The sequence below is a fragment of the Carica papaya genome, chromosome 1, assembly GCF_054855325.1.
Source record: "Carica papaya isolate Zhongbai chromosome 1, ASM5485532v1, whole genome shotgun sequence".
Lineage (NCBI taxonomy): Eukaryota > Viridiplantae > Streptophyta > Magnoliopsida > Brassicales > Caricaceae > Carica > Carica papaya.
The window spans coordinates 25,134,341-25,159,851 of record NC_142309.1 but is presented as its reverse complement, the minus strand read 5'-3'; the positions used below and the strand labels follow the sequence as shown (position 1 = coordinate 25,159,851).

The following is a 25,511-nucleotide window of genomic DNA, read 5'->3' as shown; positions in this document are numbered from 1 at the left end:
TATATCATATAGTGAATATATAGAAATTTAAATTTGCCAAATAACTCATATGATGATTTTGTAGGAGTTTCCATTGGGTCATTTGGCTTTTTTTTTTTTTTTTGGACAAATTTTGTATGAAATAATAATTTAATTTAATACAATAAAACTATAAACTCGTAAATGCTAATTTCTAAAATATTCAGACAGGAATATTTCCGGCGGACCCCACAAGAATTGTGTCCCAGTCAATTACAAGTATCTTTCTTTCTTTTTTTTTTTTTAATCACCACGGAGATATCTGATTGGACGCAATTGGTTAGTAGCATAAAAGTGAATGTACTCTAACATCTCTCCCCGCCGTCAGATTCATACAGTAAAAGACCAGTAGGATCATTTTTCTTCTCTCTTCTCCAATTGGCCCGGTCTCCTCCGATTCTCTCTCTCTCTCTGCACCTTCTACCGCGAAACAGAGAAAAAGCCGAGAAGGCCAGAGGAAGAGAGGGAAATGGTTATGTGGGTGTTTGGATATGGTTCTCTTATATGGAAAGCCGGTTTCAACTACGATGAGCGCCTCGTTGGTTTCATCAAGGGGTACCGCCGTGTCTTCTATCAAGGTTCTATCTCCTTCTCTCCTTTTCTTGGAATGTCTGGATACGTATGGACTCATTATTTATGAATCATTAAATGGTGTTGATGTAGGAAGCACCGATCACAGAGGAACAATCGATTATCCAGGAAGAACAGTCACATTGATTCCTGCAGATGGGGAAGTCTGTGTATGTGCTCTTTCTTTCTTGCTTTCACTTTCGTTTAAATACGTCTAATATAATGATAAGAATGAGAATACGCAAGGAGTAAGTGTATGGTTATGAGTTCTGAAACTATCAGAGTTACTTAGCAATTACAGTGGAGGTTCAAACATTCAACAAAATATTCTAGCAATTAGTAATGGAGGAAAGAATTGGCTTCTAATTTATGGGTTCTTATGATAACCGACGACAGAATTGATTTTAATTGGTGGGTTTCATGACAAGGAAATAATTGGCTCGTGATTGATTGACTGCTACTTGCAGTTCGATAATTTATGGATTCATGTGGATATCTGATTGGGAGAGAGATGATTTTTAGGTCGTAATATCAGTGTTATTCTTAATTTACCCGCCATAATCAAGGTATTGTAGCGGGAGATTATGTTCCTTCCCTTTTTGGTCCAAGTATCAGAATTATGCCTCTTTTTTTTAGAGTTTTTGAGGAGTCAGAAGCGTTATTGTCGATATCTCCTGTTCTGAAATGAATTCTTGCCCGCGAAACATAGCTGAAATCCTCAATTATCATGTCATGATTCTGGGTATTTACATCCATAACATTGTTGCAGAGGAAATATATTTGAAGGGAGGAAAAATGTCTAGGTTGTGGAAATTACATGATTTACATATTTACATATCTAATGGTGGAAATAGAAGATTCTCAATACTAATACTTCTATTTGAATTTTAAGAAAAACAGGCATAGATCAGGAATAGATTGTCTAAAAATAAAATGCAGCTGCTTTCCTTCAACAACACATGATTTTTAAGCTTTACCCTACCACAACAGAACTACATTGTCAATATGCATAAAATCTGTTTTCTCAATATGGATGCAAGATTATCAAATGAGACTCAATATCTGAAGTAGATTGTTCCTTGATGTTGCAAGGTCACAGTGGGGAGCTGCCTACAAGATTTCTAAGAAGGAAGATAAAGAAACTGCATTCACGGTATTGTTTTCTGTATGCCTTTTTACTTCAAACTTAGGCTGTTAGTTTACTCCTGCTCTCTGCTGTAGCTTTTTCTTTTCTTCTTTTTGATTTCTTGTAGTTGTGTTGTACCTTTTATGCTTCCAGTGTATGTGAGGTTGCTCATTATTTTTTGGCTATTTCAGTGTGTTTTCTTCATGTTAAAGGCCTCCTGGAAACTTCTTGTCATCTCACTGAATCCTGTTTTAGTTACACATGATCATGATATAAGACACATACCCATAATTTAGCTAAATTATCAAGCATGAATATGTCTAGACGCATAAAAAAATGGTGGCATCGAAAAGGCAAAGATGAGCTTATTTTTTCGTATTAGACCTCTTCTGTCAGAAAGTACATTTATCCTTATAAGCTTGCCAGACCCTTCCTTCTGTATTTTGGTTTTTCTTTCATAAGAATGAATGTCGATACAAGTTGTGAGCACTTAATCCTTCTAGAACACTGACGTACCTTGTACTTTTATCATCCAGAATTTCTAGAATTACCCTTGTTATTCCAATTTTGGTTGTGAATCTGTTTGTTTCAACCACATTTTATTATTTTCTGATTCAATTGTTGATTTATTTCTTTCACTTTCTTTGTCTTTTATGGCAGTATTTAGAAGTGAGAGAAAAACAGTATGACAAAAAGGCTTATCTTGACTTCTTCACTGTGAGTTCTGAGTGCTAAGACTTCAGTTATGGATGCTAGGCTTTTATCAGTCATATAATGACTACTAATAAATATTTCAGGAGCCTAATGCATCAACTCCAGCAATTTCAGGAGTCATGGTGTAAGTGGTAGAAGCAGCCATGGCCTACTATGTCTATGTACTCTGTATTTCCTAGAGTTAACTAGAACCACATTGACACCATTTGCAGATACATAGCATCTCCTGACAAGAAGCTCAACAAAAATTATCTAGGGCCAGCATCTCTTGAAGATATTGCCAAGTATGTTTCGTCTATATGTGCAGTTTAGCTGTCGGTTGAGAATGTCACTCATTTGAATGACAAATTCTTCATGAATATGAAACTTCACCTCTAGATGTATTTTGAGCCACAGGCTCATAAATTAAGACCTAATACTACAATTGTCACTGACCGCACTGCAGAAGAGAAAGGTCTCTACAGTCCATAACTTATAATAAATTTCTAACGGTTTTATCTGCTCTGCTCCTTGAAACATCTGTATTTTTATGTTTAATAAATATAAGTTCAGATGACATTGCTATGAAATTTTGTCAGGAGGTGACCTTGTTCTCCCGTCTGATTGCAGATTGCTAAATGGGTGCTCCTGCATTATAGTGCACCTTAGTTCCTACTGGGTTTAAGGCCTGGCTATGAATAACTAGTTTTCTCCTTTTCTTTTTCCCATTTCTGCAGTCAAATTGTTAACGCCGAAGGCCCCTCTGGACCCAACAGAGACTACCTTTTCCAACTTGAAAAGGCTCTCGTTCAATCGGGTACGCATCCTTGAGAACTCAGCTTGTTTGCTGTAAATCATTGCAACACTGTGCTTCTAGCAGATTTTCTCTTTTTTTTTTTTTTAACCCTACAGGATGTAAAGATAAACATGTTATAGATCTCGCTAATGAAGTAAGGCGTATTCTCTTGGAGAGAGAAAATACTGGTTCATGATCCTACAGTTTACAGAAAATTAGATCAAGTTACCGTCATACTAAGCCTCAGTTTATTCCCCGAGGCAATCTATTGAATCATTATCTTCTGATGGAGAGTCCATTTCACTAAGCCAACTTTTAGGTTAATAGTTATTGTCTCTGACCGGAAGGTATACCTCTGAATCTGGAGCTTGAGAAGGCTGATTCTATTGTTTAAGGTTGAAGATCATTGCATTCTTATGCCCTTACATGGACCAACATTTCTGGGCTGTATCAAAACAATGTATTACCACCATGATTGGTGTTACCAAGGGTGCTTTAATGCTACACCCCTTAAAATACATCCGAGGACTGTAAAACTCAAAAAATATTTTTTATCTTTCATTAAAAAAGTAATAGGTGTATACTGGATGTTTTCTTTTAGAAGACAGTTTTAACGAAATTATTTTTATTTTTGTCAGACCAAAAAATTGTACTTGTTTCTTCAGAAAAGGACTTTTCCCTGTAAAAACCAGTGAATTTCCTACTTGTTCCCTGATCTGCAAGTGAAGAGCGTTCCTTTTTTTTTTTTTTTTTGTCTCCCCTTCGTAATACATTATGAAAATTAACGTGTTGCCTGTTATGGTACTATCACATTAAGACACTGTTTTAGAGTTTATTTTTGAAAATTTTAATATATATGATAGCGTATTAACATATAATAGAGAATATAGAGTAAATTATGCATCTTAGGATCCAGTTAAGTTCATTTGTTCAACTTCTAAACTGGAAATTTGAGAAGATTTAATACTTTAAAAGTCTAGAAAATTCACGAAAAAACTTTTTGAATCTCTTAAAAGAATTAAAATTTGAAACTTAATTTATAAGTCAATACTTAGTTATTGGTAGATTAAGCCTCCTTAAAATCCTTGACCTTTTGTATGCATTATTACAAAGTCAGAATAACATTTATATTCTCCCTGAAATTTTTTTTTTCCCCAAATATTATAAGAGCTGATTCTAATGATAATAACAATTTCATTTTAGGGGGCCTTAATTGTCTCCTGATCATCTTCGTACTTCTAATAGGAAAAGAAAATGTTAAGATCTTTTGGCCAACATTTTTGTATATATTTTTCTTAATAAAAAAAAAAAAAAAACCTAAATTATATGAATCAAAGTTTAAACCTCATAAAAAAGTAATTTAACAAAATATTTTTTGAACATTAAACAACCTAAAAGTTTCATGATTTGTCCTATAAATTTAAAACACAACAAAATCCCCCCCGACAAATATACCAATCGTTTTGGACATTGAATTTCAATATTCTACCATCGGGCTAAACAGATCTTGGCTCTATTATGAGGCGAAGTTATTGATCAAACCATATTAAACCATTTATAGATACTGCCATTAGCTTCTCTGAATATCTGATAACTACGAGGGCAACAGAACACTAGTAGCCAGTGGCATCACTTACTGAATGGATGCTCAACTGAATGACTCTCGACAGAACAGGCTGCTTCAGAAATAGCACCTGTGGTATTGGGAGTATATGAAAAATTCCAGTTTTAGATCTAAAAAATAACATCTTCACACAATAATTTTCTCAATCATGTTAGTATTTGGTTTCTACTACATTCTGCAAAACAAGGAAAAAACCACATCAAAATCGAGGCAAGACCTTCGAGATTACCCAATTCCAGCATTACCTACCAAGAAAAGTGGCAGAAATTTCCACCGTTCAATCAAAACCTCTGGCTAGTTGACACAAACTGCCTGATTCATATGAGACAACCACAAAGTTGGATGGGGATCCATTCAGGAGGTTCGAATAGATTTAGCTTCCTCTTAAAAATAGACCTCAGATCCATCAATCAGGGTAAATAATGTGAGTCGAAAAAGAAATTAACGATGGTCAACATGAACAGTTCTGACTGTTTTCACAAGCCATCAGCATATTTACAACTGAAAAATGTCTTAAACTTAGAACACACCTTTTGGATCAAACTAATACTGCACAATTCTACGAATCTCTGTTCATGGATCATCATACCAATGACAAGCCCAAGCAGAGATAGATCCTGGATCCCTCACCAACTCCACATATTAGAATAACAAAAAGAAATTTATCTAAAATAAAAATAATAATACATCTATTTTTTCTAACTGCCCCAAACATCTTGTTCTTGGACATCTTGAACTCTAATACTGGATTAATCACTTTCCTCGTCATCCTCTTCTGCAATACGGTAGAGGGAGAATGTAAGGAGAAACAAGATGATGACTTCCAATTTGTAACTTACAAAATGCTCAATCAGTGATATTACAGAATGCTCAATGTTCACTAATTGTACATTCAAATTAGAGCAATAAGAAACTAAGGCCCTCTTTAGTTATAGAAAACTCTGACGTTTTGTCAAAATTTACCTATGTTTGTATAGAAAAATTTGTATGGTTGATGAAAATGAGAACATGGTTTGGGAAATGATACTGAAAATATAGTATGCATTTTAAAACAATAAAATCATGTTTTCCAAATTATACAATATTTTTATTATCGTTTTCAAATCACATTTCATTTCAATAGTCAAAATATTCTTCTACACAAACACAAAATAATTTAGAAAGTGAACATAAAAGAGTATTAAGTGTTTCCATATCAATATAATATATTACGTACCTTTTTTTATTTGGATATATATAACATAGACCAAACTTTATTTATTCTTAAATTTTATATAAATGAAGATTAACTAGTTCGTATGCAAAAGCAGTCAAAAAGTTCATTCATATTTACTAAACTAAGCATGAAGATTTTAGTTATAATTACTACAGGTGAAGAGTATCATAGAAGGAATTTGCAATTTCATGCAGCAGGAAACAAGTCTGTTAACTCAAAGTCTTCCAAGGATATGGAATTCTAACTCCTATTAATATGAGATTACAAATTATGATGTTTAGCCCATATAATTTATAGAGCTCTAAGATTACTATTGAAAAAGAAAAAGGAGAACCAAAAACCATCCAGAGCTTCATTACATAATAAGGATATTTTGTGATTCTTTTTCTTCAATATATAGGCCTTGATTTGCCTTAAAAGTATTTATGAGTAGCTCTAAACGCTCTATTCAAATTTACCTATTTGGTAATGTAATGAGTTAGCTATTTATTAGATACTCATAACCAACTTTAATCATGCTATTCTAATATTAGTTTGCTATAGTAATAAGAAAACCATTTAATTACCTCTCACGTAAAAAAGGAGGAAAGAAAAAAGAAAAATTCCCCTGACTTTTAGGATGTTGATTCAAAATACTTACTTTACCTATGTTTTTAGTAAACATCTTTAACCAAACTCATAATTAATTATTTTTAATCAGCACCTAGGTGCCTTTGAAGCACTTTTTAAGCAGATTTTTTTAATAAACCAAGCACCCTATTGGGTCAAATGACTTAAATAGAAAAGCTTGAAATTAATTATGGGAAACTAAAAGCTAGGAGAAATACTAGTTGTGACAATATTCTACTCTGCGTCTGCATCAAGATTACTTATTACATTAGAGCATGGTTTGATCCTTTGCAAAAAAGAAATACTGAAATTGACGGTGCTTGACCTATGTTAAAATATTGATGACAGACCACAACCTTCACTAATCACCACTACCATTCTCTTAATTCCCAAGCCCAGTCATAAAGTAAGCAGCAAACAAAAAGAAACCATTAAAAATTTATGAAACACTTACCCTCATCAAACTCCTCACTGTGGCTCTCATCACTGTCATTATTATCATCGTCTTCATCATCGCCCTCATCATCTTCATTTTCATTATCAGTATCTTTAGAATCATCAACAATATTTTCATCTGGAATTTTGGGCTTTGGTGGAGCAATAAAACTGGTGGCAGACCTTCTGCGTGAACTTGAAACAATATTACTCACGTCAATCCCCTCGAGTTCCTTTGCTCTTTCCTTTTGCTTTCTTACTCCCTTGATTTCTGCGGATAAAAAGAAATCAGAATTCGTTGTATTAATGCATTCATCATCCTCTCATGTAACTATTATAACAAACTCAGGATGAAACTTTCCTACTGAATCTCAACCACCAGCATTATTTTAAAAGAAAATGATCCAGTCATACGTAGCCAACTTTCAGTTAAAACACTGTACAAATTCCACTTTGTTAACATTAAAAACAGGATGCTATTAGGTTCTTAAAACTGACTCTAATAACATAAAAATAAGCACCCCGAACTTTTTTAGTTTCTTAATTTTTTTTATCTAACAAATTTACTTAACTACTCTCTTAAATATCCCCTTAAAATTAAGACTAATAAAAAAATTATAAAAAATAACTATTTATTTTTTGCAAGCCAAACTTAATCTAAATGCAAAACTGCTTATTTTTAAAGTAACAATTTATGTACCTTAAGCTAGTTAAAGCACCTTATCAACATACTTTTTGTACATAATCTCAAACACCCTCTTATAATTCCTAAAATCACCAATCCCAGAAAACCAATGAACTTGGACCCTGCAAATTTAATACCATGAAAGACTGACCGGGAACAGGAACAGAAGCACATCAATGATTATATTCGCATACTTCTAGATAAACATTGTGTCCTCATACACAACACCAACTCTCCACTAAATAGCAATCAATGGCAATACAGAACCTAGAATCTAGATGCTTTAAGAGTTCAGGGGATAACACCATAAGTTCCAAAAAGGAAGACGAGATGAGTCCAGAGTTCTTCTTTTCCTTTCCCATACCCAACCAAATTACAAGTACAGATGATGCATTTAGCCCTTTACATAAACATGACCTTCTCCCTTTACATTTTGGACAAAATAAGAAGGAACATGATACCTCCAGTCCGGAAATTTACACGAAGTGATGTTTTCCCTAGTACTATGCATGAATTCAAAAGATTGGAACTGTTATGACAAATTAACTAAACAAATTGCCTATTAGTCCTTCCAAGTCTGAGATGGTTAAATTGGGGAATCATAGCGATACTGCAAGGTTGGCGAGGGTGCTGGGTTGTAAAGCTGTTAAGTTGTCAATTAAGTACTTGGGTTACCACTGGGAGCTAATTACAAAGAGATAAGTGCTCGGGATCTAGTGATGAATAGTTTTGAGAAGAAGTTGCTGAGACGGAAGAGGGTTCTTCTTTCTAAAGGTGGGAGAGTAACACCCACTTAAAGAACATTGAAATTTATCCATTTATTACATGTTTCTGTTCACTGTTCTAGCAAGTGTTGCCAAGAGAATAGAAACCATATAATGTAGAATCTTATGGAGGGATTCAAATGAAAGAAGAAGATCTCATTTAGTAGCATAGGAGGAGATCAAGAAGCCTATCACTCACAGAGGATTGGGGCTAAGGTCCCTAGTGGATATAAACTTGGCCCTACAAGGTAAATGGTTGTGGGGGTTTATGCATGAAGAGCGTACATGGTGGATAAGGGTGATAGAAGTCAAGTATAGTGTAGATGAGAAAGGTAGATACACCAGAACTTGACAACACCATACGGAAAGGCTTGTGGAAAAAGATGTGCATGGGTAGAGCCAGATTTCATACGGGTATCAATGGAAGGCTGGAAAGGGTGACCGAATTAGTTTTTCGAAAGACCCACTTTTTTCTGAGAAAAAAAGTGTGAAGTATATATTAATAAGGTACCAAAAAAGCGGAGTTACTACCCATGTACAAAAAATTTACAATAACGTCAGTGTATCTATGATATTCCCAAAATTCTCATTACTAATAATGTCATAACTTAACAAAATAAATCTAAAATAGTGAATCCATCTATCTCTTAATCTATACATATTAATCACTACACCTTTAAAAGCTTTAACATTTCTCTCTTTTCAAAGAATCTAAAAAACAATAAAGGGATTAAATTTGCTATATTTTTTTTTACATATAAGTCATCCCAAGCCCAAATTGTCCCACCAACCGGACCAGCAATTACCCAGTCAAAGACCCATGGTTGAAAGGTGGAACCATAAGAGATTAATATCTGTAGATTTTCACCATAGCGTAACAGAAAGATATTCCGGTGAGTGAATCTTCCAGAGATATGGGGGGAGCTAAGGAGTGGCAGGTAGATGTACAGAGAAACCTCAATGATAGCAAGATCAACAAATATGAGAACCTCCTATTTATCCTATCTCCCATTGTCCCGGACAGAAGGGACGATCAACCCATATGAAGTCTTAGTAAATTTGGATCTTTTACAATCAAATCTCTTTAAAGCATTCGACTAAGCAGGAGAAGGTAGCAAGTTTCCTTTTAGACAGAAATAGAAGGCTAACGCTCCTCCCAGGGTGGATTTCTTCATATGGGAAGCGAATGGATGTTACATTCTGATGATTGATAAATTGATGAAAAGTGATACGATTATGACAAATGGATGTACTTGTATAAAGGAGTTGCGGAGACTTGTAGCCATTTCCTTTTATGGTGTCCGATGGCATACAAGTTATGGTCGATGATTTATGGTTAATTGAGTATCAGCTGGGTGATCACTCGGTCAGTCAAAGATGAAATTTGAGTGGGGAAGAGCATAATTTGTGGAGGAAATGTAATTGATCTTATTCCACTCATCATCTTTTGAGTGTTATGGAAGAAGAGAAATAGAAAAGCTTTGGGGGGGCGAGGGGGATTGAGAATGAGAGGGATTTTGATATGATTTGAATAGATGGTTCCAGACTCCTCGTTTTTTTTTTATTTTGGACCATCTTCTGTATTCAATAAAAAATTTTGAGAATCTTATTAAAATCTTGATAGATAGGTAAATATTTGCATACGAGTTGGCACCACCTTGATGCCTATTAATATAATTCATACTTTTATTTTAAAAAGAAATGTTTGTTAAAGAACTTTAACAAAACATCTTGTTCTACATTTAAAAAAAATCCAAAACAAAACCAAAACATCCTGCGATTTGAATATGATTAACCAAGTCATTTCCAGCATGCCAAGAAATCCAATATGAATGCCAAGCACATACTTTGGCTAATTCTTTCCAAAAGATCAGTTCAATTATAGGATATATTAGAGATAGAGATTAGTTTCATTCCTTTTCCCTTTCTCTTGCACCTATCCCTACCGCCCTACAAATGCACAGATTGGGGCTTATTCAGTTTTCCAGGTTTTAGGTTATTTCTAGTTTAGGTCATTTGGGTTTCAAGTAACTTTCAGCAGATTTTTTTGAATAAATCGAATCAGATTTACAAGGCCAGGTAAGATTTTGCCATCTCTAAGCGCATCACATATACTGGACTCTATCGTACCTCCACACAACAGCAATCAGCATATTACAGAGCAAAAATAAAAAAGCATACAGCACACTTACTATTGCGAGCCTATAACCAGAGCTACCAACCAGTGGCAAACTTTACCTTTTTCGGAAGGATTTGCAGACAGTCCTTCTCTAGCAAGAATCTCTTCAAGTTCCTTTATCAAGTGGGTCTCCCGTTTGTTATCAGGAACCTGCTTTACTTTCCGGTAAATAGAAGGGGGAACACTGCATATGAAATAAGCAAAAGTAAGGAATCCACCAGAAAAAGATCTGGATTAATAAACAAACGAGTTGAATTAAAACCTCATCCCACATGCTTTGATAACTGATTTTAGATGCTCTACTTGTTTTCCATATGCCGGAGTCAATACTTCTTTTTTCTGCATAATAGTAAAATTGAGTTAAAGGATACTGACTAAATTAGAACTTTACCTTTGCACAGATTTTTAACAAATGAAAACGGCAAACCTTCATAGGCTTCTCAGCAGATGATTGAGGCTGGCTATCATCGGAGATAATTTCACTGTCTTCTGCATTAATATCATCCACTGAATTCTTTTGTGAAGGCTTCATCCTCTTCTTGGCAGACGCTTTTGTATTACTTTCAGGTATACTCCGTTTTTTAAGCCGCTCTGGTTTCTGCATTTTTGTTTTTGGAACAATTTTCTTTTTGGATTTCACCTTATGTTCTTCCTCATCAGTCTCACCTTCTAATGAATCAGAACTTCCCTCAGATGCTTTACTTTTGGAATTCTTCTTAAGATTTTTCTCCCCAACCCTAGATAGAGGTTTTGGAGCTTCATGAGATTGTAATACCTGATCAATTCCGAAGGTAACTGAAGAATGATAATTCTGTATTTTTTTATTGCCTTTGATAATGATACAAGAATTATATTTACAATACAATAGTTACCATATTTTCACAAAAAAATCCTCATAATTAGTGAGAGGATTTTCCAGAACAAATGACAAATCAAATCAAAGAGGTTTGATAAGAATCCTCCTAATAAGTGAGAGGATTTTCCAGAACTAAAGGCAGACCAAATCAAAGAGGTTTGGTCAACCTTTGTGCTATATCTTCTAAATTAGGAAGTAAACATTTCTGATATAACAACTACAATTACTCGATTTTTAACACTCCCCTTCAAGTTAGGCAGTAAATATCATGTAAGCCTAGCTTGGACCTCATATCTTCAAAATTTGTCTTTGCTAGCATCTTAGTCCAAATATCTTCTCTTTGTTGAATAGTGAAAACATAGGAGATGTTAATTATTCCCCCTTCTAAATTCTCCTTGATAAAGTATCCATCTATTTCCACATGTTTCGTCCTATCATGACGAACAGAATTCTTAGCTATACTTAAAGCAACTTGGCTCTCGCACATCATATTGATAGTACCAATTACTTGAATGTTAAGTTCACTGAGTAAGCATTTTAACCGCATTCCTTCACGCATCACATTGGTCATAGCTCTGAACTCTGCTTCCGCTAACCCCAAGCAACCATTTTCTGTTTTTTGCTTTGCCAGATAACAAAATTTCCCCACACATAAATACAATATCCTAAAGTGGATCTTCAATCAATACTAGATCTTACCAAATATGCATCAATAAACACTTCGATATTCTTGTTTAGTCTTATATGAAGTGAAGCCCTCCAAGAGTTTTCTTCAACTACCTTAAAATATGATATAGTCGATTCATGTATTCTTTAATAGGATTATTCATGAACTACCAGCCAAACTAAAAGTAAAGCCAATATCTGGTCGTGTGTGTAAGAGGTAGATGACTAGTCGATTCATTGTTTTCTTCTTCATTTTTCCTTGGGTGATTGCTTCTATTGGGGTATTTGCAGGCTTACAACCCAAAATTCCTATTTCTTTGAGTAAATAAAAGGCATACTTTCTTTGTGAAACCACCTTCCTAATTGAGACCTTATAATTTCCATTCCAAAGAAAATTTTAGATTTCCTAGGTCTTTGACTTCAAATTCATGAGTTAAAACTTTTTTAAGTTCTATAATCTCCTCTTCATGGTTTCCTGTTAAGATAAAATCATCTACATAAACAATTATGATAGCTATCCTTCAACTAGGAGAATGTTTAACAAATAGGGTACAATCTGACTAACATTGGACATATCCAAATTTCTTACAGTCTTAGAAAATCTCTTAAACCAAGCTATGGGCAATTGCTTGAGCATAGAGAGATTATTTCGCTTACAAACCTTGTTTGAGTTAATATTGATCTTTGAGACCTTCAAGGATCTCCATGCACACTTCTTTTCTCACTCTCCATTGAAAAAGACTTTCTCGATGTCTAACTGATGAAGCTTCCAATCAGAATTGTTGCCAATAACGAGAGAACTCAAATGTTGTTAAGTTTTGCAACGAGTATAAAAGTCTCCTAGTAGTCAATACCACAGGCTTGAGTAAAGACTTTAGCAATGAAACAAGTCTTGAATCTGCCTATATATTTTTTAAAAAAAATAAAAGCATGTATACTACGTATGTAACACCAATGGAGTATCACTCCTATATAAAATTATTTACAAATCGGTTAGAACATTTAAAACTTTTCCAAAATCATTCCACCCATACAAATCATGACCCAGAATTAGAGATCCAAAAAAGTGAAGCCATCTATCTCTAATTCTTCCAATATCTCTCACACACCAATTGAATGCTCTATTGTTTCTCTCTTTCCAAATAACCCAAAAGATAGACAAATGAATCAATTTAGAAAACTTATATCTAATCTCCATCCCGTCCTAAACCCACAATTCATTTTTTACCGAACTCCCAATCACCCAATTTACACCCAGTAAGCTATACACCATATGCCATAGACTATATGTCACCGAACACTACAGAAGAAGATGGTTGCATGATCAACAGTTTCCAAATAAAGGTAGCACCCATTCGCCATAATATGTCCCCTCCTCATCAACTTGTCAATAGTAAGGATGCACTCCTGTTCAGCTTCCCAAGCAAAAAAAAGCAATACTCGAAGGTGCATTAGCCTTCCAAATTTGTTTGTCAAGAAAATTCAGTTTATTATCTTCTTTGGACGTCAAGTAATCATAAAATAATTTCACAGTAAAAGCGTCATCTTTCCTGAATTTCCAAGTAGCTTTATCATTACATGTATCTAAATGGACATCCATAAGAACTTGAAGAATCCTTGTATATTCGTCAATCTCCCAGTCATTCAGATTTCTAACCAAATCGATATCTCACCCGCTTCTCCCATCCCTACCCCTAAACACCTCCTCCACCACCACATTATTCCTCAACACTAAATTATAAACTCTTGGAAATAGATTTTTCAGGCTGCCCCTTCCCAACCGCTCATCCTCCCAAATATTAATAATGTTGCCCCTCCTAATCTTCCACTTAATACCCTCAAAGAACTTCTCCCTCCCCAAACAAATACCCTTCCAAAGACCCATCCCATGAGGCCTAGCTAACCTCCTATCACTCTCTCTTCCCACCATGTCCCCCCACCTCGCCCCAATGACCCTAAACCACAACAACCCCTCCTCCGTATGGTATCTCCATAACCACTTCCCCAACAAAGCTTTGTTTAAATCCACCAAAGACCGAAGCCCCAAGCCCCCCTTCCCCTTAGCCCTCTTCACATCATCCCACCGACGCAAATGATATTTTCTGTTACTGTCATCATCCTCCAAAAAAAAGCTACATTGAATACTCTCTAATTTCTTAGTAATTTTGACCAGGATAGTCAACACTGACAAGTAATAAATAGGGAGATTCACAGAAGTACTTTTAATCAAAGTCAGTCGCCCCCTTTAGAAAGGAAATGTTTTTTCTATCCCGTGAATCTGCCTATGTTAACAACTGCATTGTGTTTAATAGTGAAGATCCACTTGCATCCCAGAGGTTTTTTTTCCAAAGGTTAATGAACAAGGCCCATGAACTATTTCTCTCAATTGTCTTGAGTTCTTCAATAACAGCTTACTTCCACTCATGATCTTGCATGGCTTCTTGAATGCTATTAGGAATTTGAATTTCCATGAATTTAGTAGAAAAAGCATGATATTCAAGTGATAATTTCTTATATGACATTAAGTTGTAAATAGGATGATGAATACGAGATTTGACTCTTTTCCTTTAAGTAATTGGTAAATCGAGATCTTGTAATGTCAACTTGTCAGAAGTTTTACCCGATTGTCTCTTCCCAAAATGGCTCATGTCCAGCTTCATGACTAGCTCTTTCGTGCATTTGTTCCTGCGTAAGTGTCTGGCTTTTCTGTCTTCTTGAGTATATTAAGAGTTCTTTCTCATTGTTTGGAGAAATACTCTGAAAGGGACCTTTCGAACTAGAACTGATGTTTGGGGAAACAATAGACTTAGGAGGATTTGACTCAACAAATTTGGGATCTTGTATTTGGGTGTTGCTCCCAAATTTCCAAAAAAAAAAAAATTTCTTTCGTATTTCCATTATCCCCCTTAACATCATTCTTAGAATAAAATGGTTCATTTTTAAAAAATGTAATATCTATAAAGTGATAGAATTTCTGGGTAACCAGAGAATAACATTTATATTCTTTTCGATTTGGCGTATATCCAATGAAGATACATTTTATGGCTTGGAGATCAAATTTGCTTCTAAATTGTTGAGAAACACAAACAAATTATCAACACTTGAAGACCTTTGGAAGAATTGATGAGACAAGTCATGTTGATGGATAGGCACTTTTGAAGACTTGACAAGGTGAATGGAATTGTGGGACATGGGAAGATATCCAGTTGACTAAGTAAGCTGTAGTGAGAATGGCATCCCCCGTAAAATTTTTGGAACATGAGACTAAATCATGATAGCTCATGTAATTCCTAATACAAGTCTCTTTCTTTTCAGCTATTCTATGTTGTTGAAGAGCGTCAATGCATGAATTTTTGTGGATAATTCCCTCTTCGATCAAATATTTCCAAGGATAAAACTGAAATAATCTTTGGCATTATCTGTGTGGAGGATTTGGATTTTTCTGTTGAATTGAGTTTGCACTATTTTATTGAGAACTTGAACAATTTACAACCTTGGATTTTTCCTTCATTAGAAATCCCCAAGTAAAGTGTGAGTTGTCATCTATGAACATTATGAACCATCTTATTCCAGTCAAACCTTGACTTTGTATGGTCCCTAAACATCAATATGAATTGCTTAAATGAGATTTGATTCTTTATATTATTGGATAGGATAGGTATTTCGGACATATTTGGATAATTGACAGGATTCTGACTAAAATTCAATAAAGTTATGATTAAACAACTAATGAGAGAGTTTGTTGAGATACAGAATATTTGAATGACCTAAACGATGATTTCATAATATTATTTCACTATTTTTATTCTTGATGGCAAAGAAACATTGTTTTCTTTCCGCAAAAAAATTCTCATGAGGTTCAGTTGTTTTGAGCATGTAGAGTCCCAAATTCGACATTGTTAATCATCTATCCCAAAGTCAAATCCTGAAAGATACAACATTTAGAGGTGAATATAGCGACAATTTTTTTTCCCTTGTAAGTTGACTAACTGATAGAAGATTGCAGTTCAGATTTTGCACAAATAGAACTCAATTGAGGGTGGTTTTCTAATAGAACCATAAACCTTCCACCAATCACTTTTGAGACCAATCTATCAGCTATATTGACATTGTCTTCTTTCCATTAAAAAATTATCATGAGGTTCGGTTGTTTTGAGCATGTAAAGTTCCAAATTAAACACTGTTAATCATCCATCCCGAAGTTAAATCCTGAAAGATACAACATTTAGAGGTGAATATAGTGACTCAGTTTTTTTCCCTTGTAAGTTGACTAACTGACAAAAATTGCAGTCTAGATTTTGAACAAATAAAACTGAATTGAGGGTCAGGTTTTCTAATATAACCATAGATCTTCTACCAATCACTTTTGAGACCAATCTATCAGCTATATCGACAATAAAATTTTCATGAAAAGTAGCGACATTTCGAGTAAAATATACATCACCAGTCATATAATCAGAGGCTCCATAATCGACTATCCACAAATTTTTCTTGTCCACCCTATAAGTTTTGAGAATTATTGAAAAAATACCTTTGTGCCTCACATTTGCTATTCCTGAAGGGCTGGAATTTGGAGTAAAAAAAGTCGGTCGTGCATCAACAAGCAGCTTTTGAATGATTTCCAACTGCTCCTAGTCAAATTGGTTTGATTGTTCCTTGGTTGTAGTATAATTTGCACATCCCTCCCTCTTGGTTTTTGGCTTCCATATCATGTGGTTTTCCATGAATATTCCAGTAGGTGTTACGGGTGTGTCCAAGTTTCTTATAATGCTTGCACCATGGCCTTTCCTTATTGGTGTGCTTGTCCTTAGTTCTTTGTGATGCAAAATCGTTATTATTAATGGACTAGTTCCCAGGCCCCATCATTCCCTTTCTCCTGCTTTCTTCCTATCAGACTGCAGCTAGTACCTCTTGCAGATTAGGAGGAGGTTTGATTGTTAGGATTCGACCACAAACTTCATCAAGGTTTTTTTCGATCCTAACAGAAACTCATAAATTCATTTCTTCTCAACAATTTTATTATACTTGGCTGCATCGGTTGGCCAGTCCCGTTGAGTAGTTTCATACACATCTAATTGCTGCCAATACCTACACAGATGGTTGAAATATTGGTGGCTGAGAGGTTCTCTTGAAGGAGGTCATTGAGGATACCTTCCATCTCAAAAGCTTCCATTGTATCTTCCTTATCTGAGTAGGTTTCACGCGCAAATCCCAGATTTCCTTGTGCTGTTTCATAGAGAATAATTCTCTCCAACATCATTCCTCATGAAATTTATAAGCCATAACATGACTATGTTACTTTCAGTTCTCCACATCTTGTAGAGTGGATCTTCAGATTTTGGTTTAGTGAATGCACTTGTAATGTAGTCATCTTTTCCTCGACCACAAATGAACATCATAACTGAATGCAACCAATGAAGATGGTTATGGTCATTCAATTTGTGTCCAGTAATGATAAAGGCACTGGACTCAAATCCTCCATTAGAGTTAGTAACAGATTGAGATGAAATAGTAGAGACGATTGAGGCTATTGAACAAGGAGGAAAAAGTTTCTCGTTTTAGAGAATTGCTCTAATACCATGAAGAATGAAAATTTTGTGTTTTTCATGGTTTTTTATAATAATACAAGAATTGTATTTATAAAACAAAAATTACCATATTTACACAAAAAAATCTTCCTAATTAGTGAAAGGATTTTCCAGAGTAAATGACAAGTCAAATCAAAGAGATGGTCAATCTTGGTGTCATATCTTCTAATTAGGAAGTAAATATTTATGATATAGAAACTATAATTACTTGATTTTCAACAGCATGAAAAGAAATTAGATTGACTGAATTTTTAGCTTAAGTACGGCCTCATGACCAAGTTAAAGTTACCTCATCTATCTGCTCAGTTATGAAACTCTTGTATGGATCAAGAGTATATTTATCAAGTTTAAGATCTTCCTCCAAAACTCGTCGAACTCCAGTCATTGTAAGGTTTCTGAAATAAAAGTGAGTGAGATTATTACGTGTTTATATTTTTATTATCAACCAATCGAAAAATGAAAACCTACATGTAACAGATTTCCTAGGAATAGGACAAATATGTATATACTACCTGTAACAAATTTGCTAGGAATAGAACAAGTATGTATATAGAAAATGATAATTTAACTAGCAGTATTTTAATCCAACGAAACAAATGGCAATTTAATTACTTTTCCATTTATCTCCTGACTAATTATTACCTCTAACTGAAAATAAATCATGTTGTAATTATGCATAGTAATATTAATATAAAAATTGGAATTTGGAATTAAATAAGAAAAAAGTAAGCAGGACCTGAGTTAGATAACCAATTCAAAGAATCAACTTACTCTGAATTTTTTTTTATATAAGAAACTCTTTTCCTGATGGCTTCCTTTATTGTGGTCTCAGGAACTTCTTTGTTTTCTTCGTGTTGACTTTCTTTATGTTTGGAATCCTTAAGATTTTTCTCCCCAACCTCAGCCAGAGGTTCTGAAGCCAAATGAGTTTGTATTGCCTAATCAAATTCCAGCAGTAACCATAAGAATTAGATTGTCTGATACTTCTGTAGTTTAAGTACTGCCTCCTGAAATTAAACTCACTTCATCTAATTGCTCATGTATGAATTTGTCATATGAGTCAAGAGCATGCTTATCAAGTTTAAGATCTTCCTCCAAAACTTGATGGACTTCAGTCATTGTAAGTTCCCTGAAATAAGCAAGTGAATATTATTATTATCTATTTAACTCTACCTGAATAAGAGTTAATTTCCCTTTACATCGAAGACCAATAGAAAAATGAAACCGATGCATAACTGAATTATTAGGATAAAAACAAATGTTTACATGTAAAATTATGATTAAATATAGCAGGACCTTAATCCAACAATACTAAATTAAATAACCAATTCAAACTTACTCGGCCTTTTTCAGAAAATAGGGAGCTCTCTTCGTGATGGCTTCTTTTATTGCGCTCTCAGAGACTCCTTTACTTTCCTTACTATGAGTTTCTTTACTTTTGGAATTCTTCTTAAGATTTTTCTCTCCAACCCCAGTTAGAGGTTCCAAAGTTACATTTGCTTGTATCGCCTAATCAATTGCAGAGGTAAGCAAAAGAAACTCCATTGCCTTATACTTTGGTTTATGTAGTACCTCAAGGACAAACTAAACTCACCTCATCTACCTGGCTGCGTATGAAATCACCATATGGATCAAGAGTATGCCTATCAAGTGTAAGATCTTCCTCCAAAATTCGACGAAGTCCAGTCATTGTAAGTTCCCTGAAATAAAGCAAGTAATGCTATTATATGTTAAATCCCCTGAATAACTGGTAATTGTCTTTACATCCAAGATCAGTACAGGAAACATATATTTATGTAGAAAATGATGACTAATGAAGCAGGATCATTATCCAAGGATCCAAGTTAAATAACCAAATCAAAGAATGAAAGCACATAGAATTAATAGATAGGAAACTCTTTTCTTGAAGACTTCCTTTATGGTGCTCTCAATGACTTTTATTTTCCTCACCTTCGAATTTCTTTACTTTTGGAATTTTTCTTAAGATTTTCCTCACCCCAACCCCCCAACCGGCCATCCCATTAGAGGTTCTGAAGTTAAATGTGCTTGTATTCCCCAATAATTCCAAAGGTAATCAAAGAATTTTTTATTGCCTGACACTTTAGTTTAAGTACCGTGTCCTGGATAAATTAAACTCGCATTGTCTACAAAATATATGTTATGTCTGGAAGCAACAATCAATAATACCAATCTGGTATACCAGCCCCGGGACCCATGTGAAACACAATGCAGAGGCAGAAAATGCACCACCAGAGTCTGAGTTGACTCCAGCCTCTACTTAGGATTCTCCTTAGTACTCTATCTTAGTTAGATGTAGCCAAGGAATTCACCAGGAATCATATTGTATTAGTACTTTAATTTAACATTACTTCCAAGTTCTTAAGGTAGGGAATATTTGGACTTAGACATGAAAACATCTCTTTGAATCCTAGGTTGTAGGAGCAAGCAGTCCCTATAAATATTCGCTGCAACAATGATTCTCTTCGATAACCCCTAAACCATAGACCATTGATGCCATAATCCAACAAGCAAGTTTTGCGCATGTTTCCAGTCAGTTGATCATTGCACAATCCAGACTTGGGATAATAACAAAGTGTTTAAAAGCAAGACTTCATGAGTGATATGCTGACTTTCCATGCAACAGTTTATCAAGAAGAGCACACCAACAGCAGGAGAAAAAGGAAGCATGATAGGCCACGATTTCAAGAACAGCAAGGAGAGCACATAATGCAACTATCAGAGTCTTTATTGAAAATTCTCACAGGCCAAGCTAGACAATAGCAGCACAATGGAGGGAAGCAGCAACGAGCATCGCTAAAAACAGCCCCTGGGTGCAGGTAATAGCATGGACAGGGAGGCACGATCCCTTGATTTGCTAAGTTGGACTTCTCTCACTTTGATGGAGTCCCCTTGGATGGCTGAATTACTGCAAGCATACACATAGCTGAAGAAGATAAGTACCTCATCACCTGGCAAGCTGAAAGTTCCAGGGAGGCTAAAAATCATGCAGCCATGGAGGAATAAAGACAAAGAGGTTTGTGTCTTAACTATGCTGAGCCTCTTTTACCCTGTTGCGGTTGTAAAAAATTAGTCTGCTACAACTTATGGAGATATAAAAATGAATCATCAGAGCTGAAAATCCAGATTCACGCCATTACCAAGGCACCTACACCTCAAAATGAAGGTCAAAGCCTTAGATTATGACATGCCCTTACTTGTTCTCACTGATTTTGGTAGAGCTTGGTTTATGTATGAAGAATTTCTTTCTGATCTGTGAATTATGGTGGAGTACCTAGAGGGCTTCGAAGTAGTGATGACAAACAAAGAGAATTTGCAGACTGGGAGTGTGCAGGCAAATACCTCTGCCGCTAGGTACAATTTGTTTCTGCCTGGATTTATTCATCCTTCGATTGAACAGTTTCGAGGATGTGCTTGGATTTAATTGGCTATAAACATAGGGTCTGACAAGCTGAAACTTTGCATCTTGAAGATGTCCTTCTTATATCCTGTTCTTGTTATAACATTGCAAGGTACCCAGATTCTAATCTCATCACTCCTCGCTTCTCAATGGTTGCAATAGAAACAAGCATGCAATTGGAGCTACAGTGGGTCCTTGTTGCCTCGACTCAATTTTTTAGCCTCCATCTAGATTTCCACCCAATCACAATGATGAGCACCAAGTAACACTATAGGAGGTTTTAAAACCCAATTGTTGCCCATCCATATCGCTATCCTCATTATCAAAAAGATGAGATTCAGCAATGTAATGATATGCTACAACAAGTCATTATTTGGCCAAGCCAATCACCCTCGTCAAAGAAGTAGATGCCTTATGGAAATTTTGTGTGGACTGCCGAGCCTCAAACAATGAGGAGGTTAAAGACAAGCTCCCTCCAGAGCCTTCAACAATGAGGATACTGTTTTTGGGAATTGAGACTAATAAAAACATTTTAGTAGTCGAGAGGAAGCCCTTTAAGGATCCTCAAAACCATGTCATTTTTGGTAGACCAATGCCTAATGGATGCCATAGATCCACATAATATATTTAGTTTGATGTACTGCAAATTCAAACTAAAGTAATAAGAGTCAAGAATGCACGGATCCTGGAGAAGTTGTTCAATTGTGGTCTGCACTTCACAAGCAATAAGAGATATTGGGATCGAGCAAACAACAAAGAATTTTAGATGAGACTGTGGCTTGGACCCAGGAAAAGACAAGGGCATTGCTTTGCTTGCACACAACAGATTCTAGGTCGGCAATGTCTTTGTCATACTCGGAAATAGTAGAAGGGTAAGAGCCAATTCCATCAATGTGAGAGACAAACCCATATTCCTAGAATATCATAAGAAAGAGAAACTTCTAAACCAGATAATTCATGGAGTCTAGAGCTTCTTTAACATAGTAATGGATGTTGGAGATGCTAAAGCGAGGATCATAGAGACAAATGGCAAAGCTCAAACAAAAGAAAATGTTGCTAAGTTGAAGAAGAGATCAAGTATTGTTAACAGTAAATACAGAGACAAAGAGAACAGGAGGGAAAAAATGCAAAACATGGAGGAAAAATCAATATGGCTCTCATACAATCTTCAATTTATAAATTACTACTTTCAGTCTAACCAGTATGGTACGTATAGCATATGTACAAGTTGTAGAATCCTACTATTACAAGAGAGTTTTGATAACACAAGAATACAAAAAAACATAATATTATCTTGCCATTAAATAACAAGGTTATCAGTATAGTTATTCCTTTAAAGAACAACTAGTCATCCTTTACGTCAAAGACCAATTCAGAAATGAAAACCTAAACATAAAAGAATTGCTCGGTTTAAATACAATATTCTATGTACAAATAACGATCAAAATAGCAGTATTTTAGTAATAATACTGAGTTAAATAACTAACTCACAAAATTAACATACTTGGAATTTGTTAATATATAGGAAACTCTTTTCTTGATGGCTTCCTTTATCATGCTCTCAGAGACATCTTTATCTTCCTTATGTTGTGTTTCTTTTGTTTCAGACTTAGGTGCTTTATGTGCTGTAAGAAGACCCATCACAGGAGAGCCCTCCATTTTCCCTTCATCTTCAGGGGAAGCTTCCTTCACGTCTTTCTGGGACTTGATTCCTTGAGGTGAGTCTGATACCTTTGCAGTTGAACCAGTGTCTTTTTTTCCAGCCTTTCCAGAATCCTCGGACATATTATCACCAACACCTTCTAAAGACTACCATGAAAAATGAAGCAGGTTTTTTTCACAAATTTGAATTCAACAAACAGAACAGCATAATTTGCTTGATCATGTAGCGGGTCTTTGACAAATCACATTAAAATAAAGATGCTCATTTTTCTTGGTTTATGCACATTACTTTTCATTGATTATGGGCATGGCATAACTTGCTCCTTATTTTCTGATTGCATCCAGTACAATTTATAAATTACTTCCATGTTACAGCTTACTTAATTTTACCAACAAATTCTGCTCCAACTGTTTAATTATCAAAATATTTTGCCACAAAGAATCATATGCAAACTTCCCCAAATCAGTATATATCCCAGCAAGCTTTTCCAGATCCATTGTGTGATTCAAGGCAATGCTAAAGTTAATACAAGACAAAGTGCAGAATCCTGCCTTGACATCACAATTGAAAGCCACTCCATAGCATAGCACCAAAGAAGCTGCAAGAGCTTCAAATCTTAGATGCAGCATACCTCTGTGCATTTGCATATACTGTCAGTTCAAAATCAAATTTACCACTCTAGTACGCCCAGTTACCCATTTCCACCTAAATATAACAATGTTAATTTATTTACGTTTAATAGAAAGAATGATACCGCAAAAATACTAATAGAATCATATTGCTGAAAGCATGACTCGCTCAAAAAAATGCAGGAGAAAAAAAAAATTCAGATCAGTAAACCTACCACTGCAAGACATTCCCTGACAAAACTCTTATACGCATCCAACGCATATTTAGCCAACCCCAAGTCCTCCTCTAACAATCTCCTAACACCCTCAAAGGTAATAAAACTGCACAAGGAACAAGGGAAGCGGAGAAAGAAAAAGAGTATCATAACCATTCTGCTACTGCAAGGCACTCCATTAATATTAAATAAACTATTTAATAAAAGTAAAGAAAATAGTTTGAAGTAAACCTTTGGTTCAACATAATTAGGAAATAAAAAGTTCATCGAGAATTATCTCAAAGAAAAAAGTTCAACGAGAAAACCAAACTACCAATAACACACTTCTTTTAAGGTCTTTTATGCACCAAGAGTTTCAAAATTCTAAAAAGTATTTTTGCACACGTCATAAATCCTGTTATGCAGACAACATGAAAGAATCAGCACATAAGTTCTCAATCCACTAATAACACAACCAGCCACTGTTTCACATTCTGAGCTGTGTCATATTTTTTAGTTTTTATTTTGGAGAAAAGAAATTTATAAACAAGGCACCAAGTGGTTGCCACCAGTTTAGAAAATAATGCCGTACTTTTAAATTATCACCATCTCATTTGTGCCTTCCACCTTCACGGCACTCCACTTAAGAACATTCCAGTTGCTGACAACCAACAAAGAGTGACCTCTCTGTTAGGCATCAGACGAGATCCATGTTTCATATGTATACGATTTATAAATTTAGACTTGGCTTTTACGATAATTTTGGCAAACATTCTTACAGAGATGCAGTTTTGCAGCGATGATTTTTCTTTAAAAAAGAAAGTAGCAAGATAATCCAGGGATGAATAAAATACATTCTTTTAATGTATTTCTCACTCAGCCACTGTGCTGCAGAGAGCCGCTAATATAGACCAAATTTTTCCATGGTTTTTGAATTCCTTCCTCCAGTAAATGTTTCTATATTTGAAGAAGATATCAAATTCCCTTCAACAAATCCATGGAAATAATCCACTGCCTTTCTAAAAACCCGATTAGATTAGTAGAACAAAATAATTCTAAAGAAGAACACCATCAACTATTTCAAATAACAAAAAAAGGTCAAATCGAAACCAAATCCCCCTAAGTAAAAAAGAACACTACAAAAACCATAAATCCTACAACCTGCTAGTAAAATCTCGGAGAACAAAGTCATCTTACCAATTGACCGCTGCATATACGCAGACCTAAATACAAACACATTAACACGTACAAAAATATCCGTAGAGTGAGAGAGAGAGAGAAAGAAAGTACTCTGATTGCTGCAATAAGTAAGAAACACGAGCGCGCGTAGCGGCCACAATTCGGGACTGTAAATCCTTCGTCCATGTTTCCTCCGTGCCTTGCCCGTGGTCGACTCTATCCTGAGCTGGTTCCTTTGTGTCTACTTCTGTGGCACCGTTGCCGAGCGCATCTTCGGCCATTGTCGGGAGGTTTCCTGCACCCGCAACGACAGGGAAGGAAGAGAGCGAAAATAGTCTGTGTGGGTTGCTTTGATCTTTGTCCTGTTAAACCTTGACTGGGGGTGCAACATTTAAGAGGAAATGTTAGCGTGCGAATGGCGCAGTGTACCTGCCTGGTGATCTCTCCGATGTGTGAGATCAGAACCGTCCATCTTCATAGAGCCTCCAGTTTCGGCCACGTCTGTACACACTGAAAAATCCTAGCCGTTCATGAGCGCAGTTTATCGTCACGAAATATACGTTAGTGGCGCAGGTACTTAAAATCAATTTCAGTGACGGATAG

General features: G+C 35.3%; 2 protein-coding genes and 1 long non-coding RNA gene across 7 annotated transcripts; 2 read left to right on the top strand and 1 right to left on the bottom strand.

The window, feature by feature from the left end:
* Nucleotides 1-369: 369 nt before the first annotated feature.
* On the top strand, nt 370-11,257 carry LOC110816712 (ChaC-like family protein). 5 transcript variants are annotated; one of them, XM_088222509.1, is made up of 8 exons: nt 372-596; nt 682-758; nt 1,688-1,741; nt 2,375-2,431; nt 2,512-2,552; nt 2,641-2,712; nt 3,145-3,224; nt 11,117-11,257. In XM_088222509.1, the coding sequence occupies exons 1-8, from the start codon at nt 488-490 to the stop codon at nt 11,122-11,124; spliced, it is 498 nt and encodes a 165-aa protein (XP_088078635.1). In that variant the 5' UTR covers nt 372-487; the 3' UTR covers nt 11,125-11,257. The 5 variants fall into 5 exon arrangements, with proteins under 5 accessions (XP_021900710.1, XP_088078639.1, XP_088078635.1 ...); XM_022045017.2 differs by lacking the exon at nt 11,117-11,257 and adding an exon at nt 3,320-3,784 and having other exon boundaries at nt 373-596; XM_088222514.1 differs by lacking the exon at nt 11,117-11,257 and adding an exon at nt 3,320-3,784 and having other exon boundaries at nt 378-596; nt 1,681-1,741.
* Nucleotides 5,253-25,267, bottom strand: LOC110816684 (translation initiation factor). The gene is made up of 13 exons (XM_022044974.2): nt 25,020-25,267; nt 23,751-23,856; nt 22,748-23,052; nt 19,420-19,525; nt 19,165-19,334; nt 18,849-18,954; nt 18,597-18,763; nt 18,115-18,220; nt 11,143-11,490; nt 10,978-11,054; nt 10,775-10,899; nt 7,107-7,358; nt 5,253-5,602 (listed from the first exon to the last, which is right to left on the bottom strand). The coding sequence occupies exons 1-13, from the start codon at nt 25,187-25,189 to the stop codon at nt 5,577-5,579; spliced, it is 2,064 nt and encodes a 687-aa protein (XP_021900666.1). The 5' UTR covers nt 25,190-25,267; the 3' UTR covers nt 5,253-5,576.
* Nucleotides 11,393-23,188, top strand: LOC148270470 (uncharacterized). The gene is made up of 2 exons (XR_015821464.1): nt 11,393-11,506; nt 22,851-23,188. It is a non-coding gene; the product is annotated as an uncharacterized LOC148270470 (long non-coding RNA).
* Nucleotides 25,268-25,511: the final 244 nt, after the last annotated feature.